The following is a 10208-nucleotide window of genomic DNA, read 5'->3' on the forward strand; positions in this document are numbered from 1 at the left end:
AGTGCAGGAAACTTCTGAAGCACTGTATTTACTTACAATAGGAACCACAAAACAAACCTCAGTAGGCTAGGCTCTTAGCTTTGGTTATAAATAGATGAGACATATCTGCTATAATAAGAGGAGAGCTTAGAAGAATGAGGGAAATAATATTATGGTGGTGATTTTCCTTCCCTCTCCTTTCATCTACCTTAATCTCTGGCCATCAGACAACAGTAATAACCTTGAATTATGGACTACTCTTAGTCTCTATAGCTGATTTTTTACAGATGTTTTCTGCAAATTTTTATACTGTTTGTCCAGAATTATATTTTTATGCTTGGTGCCTTGTGGAGCAGTTGCTGCTAGCTTGGTACTTAGTAGACCTCTCCATGGTGTTAGTCAACTCTTTAATGGGTCAATTAGCACTGTCGGCAGCTCTGATCAGGTAGGCACTTGTCTACAGCCAGTTAATCATCTTCCTTTTTGTATTCTGTGGGGTGAATAACGAGGGGCCTCTCAATGGCTCCATTTGTCATGCAGGAAAGCTGACAGGAACTGAGAAAGAGAATATTGGGTTCCACTTGGTTTAATATCCAAACAAGTATTCCCAGAGAGCCACAGCTTTCATGGTCACTTGAAAAACTTACCTAGAAATTTGATGGTAAAGTAATAGGAATGAAGATTAATCTAATTTTTTATAAATTGTTTTGACAGCAGATATTTTTGTGTCCTAAAAATCAGACACCATCTATACTCTTAGGTTTAGAAGACAGCCTTTGTTTTTTCCCCCTTTTCTGGTGAGTGTTCTTTGAGATACAGCTGAATCAGGCCTCCATATTCACTCTGAATACAGAGATAAACTAAGAAGCATAAGTACCCTGAAGGAGCAGAGAAAGGGCTAGACTGACTGAATTGCTATGGGAAAAGTGCTTAGTGCCTTCCCTTATGTGTCTGAGGAGATGTGGGGGAGATTAGCAAATGGCATCCGGAGGGTTGTTTTGCTTCATCCACTCTGAATGCATCATGTGGAGGTCAGTTCTGCTAATAGATATGAAAGGAAAAGTAGAAGAGCAGAGGTCTGTCAGAATAAAACCTGGAGAAGATACTGGAATAAAAATAACTATGGAAATATGTTTTTTAAAGCTGTATTGTAATCTTAGGAATTAACAAATGTATGTCTGTCACTGGTATGATTTCAGGTCTTTCTTGTGATTTCAGGTAGTAAGCTCAACAAATGGAGAGCTGAACACAGATGACCCAACTGCAGGTCGTTCAAATGCACCCATCACAGCTCCTGCAGAAGTAGAAGTAATGGATGAAACAAAGTATGTCCTTCTTTTTATACTCTTTGGATCTTTTGTGCTCAGCTGCTTCAATATTTTTCTCATATAGTTTTTCATAAAATATTATCTGAATTGAATACTCCTTTGGTGAGGAGCAAAATTACAGTGCTATACTTAATTTTCTCTTTAAGTTTTCAAATAGTAGAGTTCCTATAGCTTGTGCGTTTTTAGGCTAAGCCTTCAATGACATGTCTTGCTATGCTGGCTAGAGAAGTGTGTGCAGTTTTTATATTTCAACTCATTTTGAAATATTTATTTTAAGGTAGTATTCTGACTACCAAAGGCTATGTGTAGAAAACATAAAATTCTTCCTTTATATTGTATTCTGATTCTCTTTTTTCCTTACTCTCTTTCTGTATAGCTGCCAGAAAGTGTTGAACATGTGGTGAGTTATACAGCACAGGCAGGCAGAAGTAGCCCCAGGAGCTTTGTTCGTGTTATTTGGTTTAAAACTAATTTCAGAAAACTTAAAAATAAAATGTTGATTTAGAAATGACAAAAATGCATTTTAATTCCGTGAAGCAATTAAATGTCTTTACAAAGAGCCACCTTCAGGAGCTGTTCTGCCTGCTTCAAATCCTGCTTGCTTTTAAGTTGTGTAGTTTGTGATGTACTTTACGTCAACCTTTTTAATGGGTACTAGAATTTTTTTTCTTACTTTCTATTCTGTTTGAAAGGGGAAAGCATTCTTTTCAAATATTGTAGCATTCAGATAGTGTATTAACATCTAAAAAATAACTCACATGAATAAGTAATAATTGCTAGCAAATGTTTGAACTTTTCCAGTTATCTCTGTAAACAGAGTGTTTACCAGAGTATTAGTCTGTGACAACTTTCTAACTAATCACTAAAATGTAACTTCAGGGTTCCTCAATGTTATGGTGTAATGAAAGGGAAAAATATTAAGACCTGTTAACATGGGCTAGACAATTAATGTTTATATATCTGTGTAGTAAACTTAGACTTGCAAAATAGTGCAGGAAAATATTCTTGATAGCTAAAGGTGGCAAGAATTTCATAATTGTGCTTGAAATAGGATTTTACCAGGGTATGGATCTAGTTTACCATAAAATAGAGGCAGACAGGTATGAAGGATACATTAGTAGCAGAGCAATTCATTAGCAACAGTTTTTCTAGGACCCATTTTCCTAACTTCAGGAAAAAGGGAAATTTCTCAAAGTGAAATTTTTTTTAAAGCAATCGTTCCACAGGTTTTTGTTTTGGTAGGAAAGCATTATTTGCATGTGTAATTAATAATTTTGGATGGAGGTATCTGTAGGACCACATTTTTACACTGGCTTCCTGTGAGTACAGAGAAAAACTAAATTCTTTGCTGGCATTTTTATGGAGTACAGTATTATTTTACTGTCAAGAATATAGTTCTCTTATATATATATATATTTGAAACAAACAAAAAAAAACAAACCAGAGGGGCTAGGATATTGATAGGCTGCCCACAGGTAAATTTCCTGTCCCCTTTCTTTAAATAAGCACAGTGATAATCTTCCTTATGCTCAACTCATGTACACACAGAAAACAATGAAATTTCTTGCACTTTGAGAAGTGCTTATTAGGGTTTAATTAGTTAATTAAACCTATTTTTAATTCCCTACTTTACTTAGTTATCTGCAGAAAGTTAAGAGAATTCTCAGGAACCAAGATACTCAGCTGCTTGAGAAGTGTAGAAGTTCACTTTTTCTTAAATGAATACATAATGGACAAATATGGGACACTTGACCTTTTTGGCCTGCTCTTAACAGGTTTTGTTACAGACAAAATAACTAGTCTCAGTATCCTACTTTAGATTGATTTTATTTTTTTCAGGTATGTAACACTCAAATTAGTGTTTCATCACTATGTGTTTAAGCTGAAGTTTCCTCGGTGACTAGAGGTTTTTCGGGGGTAGTTTTTTATATTTTGAAGTTGTTTTATATTTTAACATACATGCCCACCCACTCAACCTTACCCCCTCTCCAGCTTTGCTATCAAACACCAATGCATAGGTACATATATTTTTTCAGAAAGAGCACTTTAGAAGATTTAGATAATTTTACATTTTAACATGGCAGTTACAAACCTAATATCAAAAGGGGTTGTGAGGCAATTAAACATTTGTTTATAGATTTTACACTGTGGAATAGGTTAAGGGGAATGGGATTATTAGTATTTTTCATGTCTGTGACATGGATATTTTTGGTTTTAAGGAGACTCCCACTTTGTGCCTCTTTCATAATGTTTTCTTCACCTAAAAGTATGAACAAAGTTAACCTGTCTTGCTCATATCTTCCATTTGTAACATTTCCTCATTCTCTCAAAAGACAAACTTGAATCTTATTTAGAAATGCTTCATTCTTTTTTCTAGATGTCTTCTTAGTTTTAGAAGCTTAGCATGCCTATATCCTCATCTAAAAGATTTAAAAAAGGGTGCCCCTTATGTGGGATTGCCCCCATTATGTATGATTTTAACTGGGAAGGCAACAGTCATTTAGCTGAATATTAGAACTTCTGTTACCATTTCAGTGCAATCCTGTAAATAAGAAAGGATAAGTTTGGGGTTTTTTTATTCAGTAAGGATTTTATTGTTTTGGGACTTCTAACCAACATTTAACCAAACATTTAATTTTTTGATAAATATTTATGTACTCACATGCAGTATATCTTCTAAATCTTACGTTGTGTCACTTTCATGGTGGTTGTGCAGCTGGCATGACCTAGCAGTGGGTGTTGTGTTTTGGGAATTTCGCTAGGTTTGTATTTTTATTTGTGAGTTATGGCAAGGGGGGTTGTTGGTTTGGTTATTTTTGGTTGTTTGGGATTTTAGAAAAGCTTTCTCCCTTCATTTGTTACTTACTGATGTTGTAAAGCAAGGAGAAAACTAACCTTATCACTGTGCTGCCCTGACACTTGGTGATCTACAGATCTATCTACAATCTTCTACAGGTGCTCTTTCATTTATCACTGAGCAATTAACTTATCTTTACTGTTTGCCAGCCATCAGAACAGTTGCTTCTATGAAGCATGTTTGCATAATCTATGAAGCACTTTTGGATAACCAAAAAGCTCTTCTGTGGGAAGGCAGAGAAGGGCAAAAAGGAAGTGACTATATGATCTGTTCTTTTTGCATCTTGCATTTTTGCCACTTTAAACACTTGTTGTTAACACTACAGTAAAGTGCCTGGCACATGCTTTATGGTAAATATAAAAACACAACTATCTCATCACAAATGACAAATTAAGTTGCTTTTGAATTTTGGCCCAAGGCACTGTTTAAATGAAAGGAAGAGTATTTAACAGGAAAAAAAGATACGATAATGTCTTAAGAAGGACAAGAAGTGTTCAAAAGCATAATGCTGAGATTGCTACCTCAGATATTACCTCAAAGGTATCACTTTACATTGTACAGGAAAAGTGCAATGATTTTTGCATTTTATAGATTGCTATTATACTGCCTACTCTAAAATGTTACATAAACTGCAGATAAAGGTTAGCAGTCATTAAAGGCCTTATTTAAAAAAAATATTTTCTAGAGGTAGAAATTTTTAAAACTTACCTTTTCTGTATTTTGCATGCATATTGTATAGTATAATAAATTTTTGGTTTAATAATCCTTAATAATGCACCTAAGCAGTGTAGTGTCTGTGTTATGTATAAGTGACAATAACACCCTCTAGTGACAGTATGCTTAAGAACAAGTCTAAATTTCTGTTATGAGTAACGCTCACTGAGAGATTATGCACTGTGAATCTCTTACTCAGGGTTATGTTTCTTTCATGAAATTCATTGTCAGCTGATACTGTGTGATCTCTCATAATCCCATTTAAAGGTGCATATATTTTAAAATTACATTTATTTGGCCTTGGAAGCCAATTTGAAGTCTAACACTTCTAGATTTAAAAATACATAGTTTTTTCAGTGTACTTGGGTTCAGATTTCCAAAACAGTCTTATGATTTGCAATTCATCGTGGAATTGGCATTCCTTTAGTCCTTTTTAGATATGTTATATATTAATAAGATCTTTCTTTTTCCCCATCAAATAAAAGTTTTCATCATTTAGTGATTTCTCCTTGAATTGAAATACAGTTGAGTGATTTTTATAATTAAAAAACCCCAAACAAAAGAACTGTTAATAGAAGTTATACTCATTATAGTAGGATTATGCAAACTCCAGAAGACTAGAGGATTAAAAAAACAGTGCATTATGTTGGTTAAAAATAGAACTCTTGAATTCTCCATTGCACGGACAGTGCACTTTTTTCTGGTTGACAGAGAAGTAGCAAACTAAATAGGCTATGCAGAAGGAATGAAAAACAGTATGAGATTTGCAGCAAGGATGAGTTAAAATTTTCTAATAAAGAAAGAAGAAAACCTAAAGTGTCCTTAAATAGCAAAGAGGATCCAACTAGTCCTAAACATCTGAAAAGTCTGATCTACTTGGGTTGTGATCCATATGAGCAAAAGAGTTCTAGAATATAAATTAGCTGTCTGCTGTATTTCCATCTTCTTACAGTTACTTACGTAACCTGGGTTCTGTATATGCTAGTGTTATAAATCGTGGGTTTTTCCTAAGGCACGCTAATCTTGAACAAGTATAAAAGTGATTTACCATCACAGTTGAGAGTAGGATTTCCTCATCTACTGGATCATAGGATAATACATGTTGAAAGGGAGGAGCACTGCTTTGCTTTGATACATATATACATATATATATACATACATATATAAAATACTTGGAGTGAAAAAAATAATTAAACTAAATTGGAGTTCATGGATCCACAAGTAAATTCAGAGCTTAACTGACAATGGATGTTAGTAGTTATAGGCAGATGCTAAGAAAAGGCTTAGTTAGTAGTTATGGGGGAATTACAGTTACAGTCAGTGGCTACTACCCTTCAAAACCAATTATATCTCTTCTTTAAGAAGTACTTTAATAAATACAGCATGATATTTCTGCTAGCTGTAAAAATACTTATCTATGTAGTTTCCCCTACTGCATTTTAATTTTGGGCTTCCTCTTCAGCAATAACCAATGTTTTTTTCTACTGAAAGTTATGTAACTCTCAGAGCAGTTCTGGTCTGCCTCTGCCCACTGCTACTTTTTCAGTGACTGAGCAACAGGGTGCCTTGGATATTTTGAGAAGGTAACTGCTGTCTCCCCTTACTTTGGATGTTGTTCTCACCCCCTGTAGAACCTTATTTTTAGACCCTTACTCTCCCTGATTTTTAAATGCTTTCCCCATTTCCCATATTCCAAACTAAATCATCTGGATTCCTGTGAATTTTAGTGATGTAAAATGCTTGGTGAACTTAAGGATTTACTGATCAAGGCTATTGATGCAGTATATTAATATTTTCACTTCTGCTGTAATTCATAGTTTAAGATTCTTAAGTGTATAGTGCTGCAAGTGAGAACTCAATAACCAAACGACGGAACTCCATGGGACAAACTCTGTTAGAGTAGACAGCTTGCATGTTCAGTTTTGATCACACACATTGTAAATGCTTTAGTGTGAAGCTTTATTTTTAAAGCAGGTATTCAGGGAGTTAGGCATGTTAGACTTAAAATAAGCCTAACAGTAAAATTTTAATAATTTTTGTGTGTGTGTGTGTGTTATTTGTTGCTTTCCTCTTCAGTTTATTTTTCAAAAGTACTTTCTGGACTTCTGTAGTCCTTCCGTATATTATCTATATGTAACTCCCTCCACTCTTTTTCATTTTGTAGTGTTCTTTCAGGTACTTCCAGATTGTCTCTATTTGCTAAATGAAATTCACAGTGTTTGTCAGTTTTAGTTTCATTCATGTAGTATGTAATAAAGCAGAAGAGAGAATCTCTATATATTATAGTGTTCTTTGTATTTAAGCTGTGATTTTGCACTGTAGTAGTATTATCACAGCACTGGATCAGAACATTAATTATATTGTTCATTAACATTTTCTTCTAAAATGTGTTGTGGAATAGCCTTGGAGAAAGGTTTTCCAAGTTCTGGAAAAGGTTGACAGAGGAAGCTGGAATTGTTTTCTTGTTTTAGCAACAATAGTGTCTTAAGTACACAGTTTAGGTGACACAGTCATAAGCACAAACTTCTATTTGGCATATTGCCATTAATATCAACAAGTACTCAGATAATGGAATATTCTTTATTCTTAAAAATGTATTTTTAAGTCAGCCTGTAATACCTGTGCTTTTGATACACTCATCAATACTCTAAACTTAATAGCTACTTGCATTATACCTTTTTTAGTTTGATACTTTTTTCCAAAAAAAAAGGGGAAACATCAAAAGTATCTCTACTTCAGTTTTTTCTCTAATAAATCAATTTCCTGTAATAGAGCTTAATGTATTCTTATGGTGCTGGCTATGGCTATGCTGAGGTGCATACTTCAAATGAGACATACAGTAAATAGTTTAGTTTTGTGGTTTCTTTTTATATCATGTGTAATTCGTGTCACGCTTGCAGGTGCTGCTGCTTATTCAAGCGGAGGAAAAGGAAAACCATCCAGCGCAACAAATGACTAGAGCCAAACAGAACGTGGGAAAATGTTTATTTGTTCAACTGTTGTCTTGTGATCTTAAACTCAACAACAAAACCCAAAGCAAAAACCTCCATAATAAACACATTTTCCAAGGACTTTCTAAGAAACAATATCATGTCTCTGTGCTTTGATTTAGTTCTTCTGCATCCATCTTCTGTAATTCATCTGTTCTGAAAGCTTTACGATATTATCAAATAAGAGTGCTTCTTTGACCATCAACATATGGACCAATGAAATGATAGAAAATGAACAGTATCTTGAGCAAAACTGAACTTGAGAAGTGTTTCTTCTTTACTAGGAAGTAGTAGCAGTGTCTTAGATGAAGACGGATGTCATAGATCAGTTATTTGAGTTTGTAGCAGTGTATCTAAAGCAGTTTTCTTCAAAAATGAAGAAGAAAAATACAGGTACACAACCATATTGCGAAATAATAAAATCTTAAGATTTATTTTATGATACTTGCATTGTTTTCTTCTTTTTCCTTAGTATTACTGGCTAGTCAAATTGTTACTCTAGTCAAATTGTCACTGTCTAGAGAAACCGGGGATGCAGATTTAACTGTTGACAGTTGTCAAAATGCTGGTGCTACTAATAGAAAGTATTTCCAGTATCCTCTTGGTTTGAAAACCTGCTTTTGTTTTGCCTACACAGAAAATTGCAGTACAGTAGAGATTATAAGTGTTTGTTCAAAGAATACAAATGTTTGTATAATTTAAGTTGTACATCTGGTAATGTTAACAAGATCAAATTACCTTTAAAAGAGTTCTACAGAGCAAATATTGAATCTGGTTGAAGCAGAGTAAATATTAAAGCCTGTACGTTCACTAAGGTAGTTGTTGATTGACAGTATCTTTAACTTGAAAATACGGACGTGCCATGTAAAGTTAGACATGCATTATTTTGTTATTTAATTTAGAAAACAAATGAAATAGAAGTGAGTTAGACTTCTGCCTTCACTGCATACTAGCCCAGAGCATCCCAAATTTCCTGCTGTTTTTTTCCTGGAATTTTCTTATCTGGCACTGTAAGGTCACTAGTATCAAGATGGCAAGGATGTGTCAAATGCTTATCTACAGTCCAGTGAAACGCTTGCAATATGGACAAACCAAGAGTCCTGTAGGCAAGACAGCCCATTTTTATTTTTTTCTTCTTCAGGAAATATATGCTTCTTTTAAAGCCATAATGACAGAGTTGTGGCTTTGTCATGTTTAACTGCCAGTTATTGAAGAAGGGCTGTGGAAGATGAAAGTGACTAGACAGATTTATTGACCAGAACACAGATTATCTCTATTTTTCTAGAATTCTTCTAGAGCCTAAGTAGTGTCTTTTTTCTGTCCACAAATGTTTTTTTGCATACTTATTTATTTTTAATCTGTTTTGTGTTAGCATTTAAAATGTATGTAAAAGCAAAGGTACACCTTTGAATTAATCATTACATTTACAAGGATTTTAATTTAATTTTGTAATTTATTTTTCACTAAGAGCCAAAAGTGTATTTTATTGTTTGGATTATGTGCTCATATGTATGCTTTTGTATAATTTGTCATTATTACTGTTCATGCTTTTAAATTTTTGTTCTAGAAAACCTGGACTTGGCTTACAAAAACACACTGTGTAACAGGTCATAAGTTTCCACTCCACCAGAGCATTTTACTGATTATTTCAGACTCATGAGGTTGCTTCTTTCTTTTCGTCTGAGCTGAGAAGTAGGTCACTTGACCATTCTTTTATGAAAACACATCCTTCTTTGTAGTACTTGACCAAATCTGTTGCTTGTGTATGTGGTATGTGTATTTCTCACACACCTGATGAGTTTTATTCTTGGAGGTTTTTGATCTCTACAGTGTTTGTATGATCTCCATAAAAAGGCAGCGTGACTATTACGGATTTACAGTGGTTGAATATATAAAAGCTGTTTATTTGCTGAAATGGCTGGTAAAGCACTTGCTTTTCAGCAGTATTTTTAAGTGCTTGATTTTAATGCAGAAGAAAGTTTTCTGCTAGTAAAGCAATTGGCACTAATGTAGGTATGCCAGTATAATTTGCATTTATATACTTTTTCTTCCTGTCTACAGTAACGAAGTAAATAATGGCTGGATGTCTGAAACTGCAATATATCCCTGTTTAAATGTAAGGAAAAAAAAATAAAGATAGTTTTTTAAAATTTGCCTTTTTCCCCCTTTCCTATAGTATTTGATGAAATAATGTTTTAGCATGTGCTGAACAATTGTAATCTCTTTGGATGGCAAGGAATTTGAAAGCATGATTCCTATAATACTATCTTACAGTTATGTTTGCTTACTTAACAGATGTTACTGTTATGTGCTTTAATAGACCTGATAACAACAGTGGAG

General features: G+C 34.1%; 1 protein-coding gene across 5 annotated transcripts in view; it reads left to right on the forward strand.

Annotated features, from left to right (window-relative positions):
• Positions 1-9978, forward strand: part of CSNK1G3 (casein kinase 1 gamma 3) — a 75260-nt gene extending 65282 nt beyond the window's left edge. For 3 of the 5 annotated variants that reach the window (XM_014257099.2, XM_014257100.2, XM_014257101.2), the window contains 4 exons: positions 1198-1304; positions 1684-1707; positions 6370-6461; positions 7779-9978. In XM_014257099.2, coding sequence (XP_014112574.1) covers positions 1198-1304; positions 1684-1707; positions 6370-6427 — 189 coding nt within the window. In that variant the 3' untranslated portion in view covers positions 6428-6461; positions 7779-9978. The remainder of the gene's footprint in view (positions 1-1197; positions 1305-1683; positions 1708-6369; positions 6462-7778) is intronic. The other 2 variants (XM_005528113.2, XM_014257102.2) reach the window with 2 other exon arrangements.
• Positions 9979-10208: the final 230 nt, after the last annotated feature.

This window comes from Pseudopodoces humilis, chromosome 4 (assembly GCF_049639895.1).
Source record: "Pseudopodoces humilis isolate 2021_Gansu_Grassland_sample_001 chromosome 4, ASM4963989v1, whole genome shotgun sequence".
NCBI classification, from domain to species: Eukaryota; Metazoa; Chordata; class Aves; order Passeriformes; family Paridae; genus Pseudopodoces; species Pseudopodoces humilis.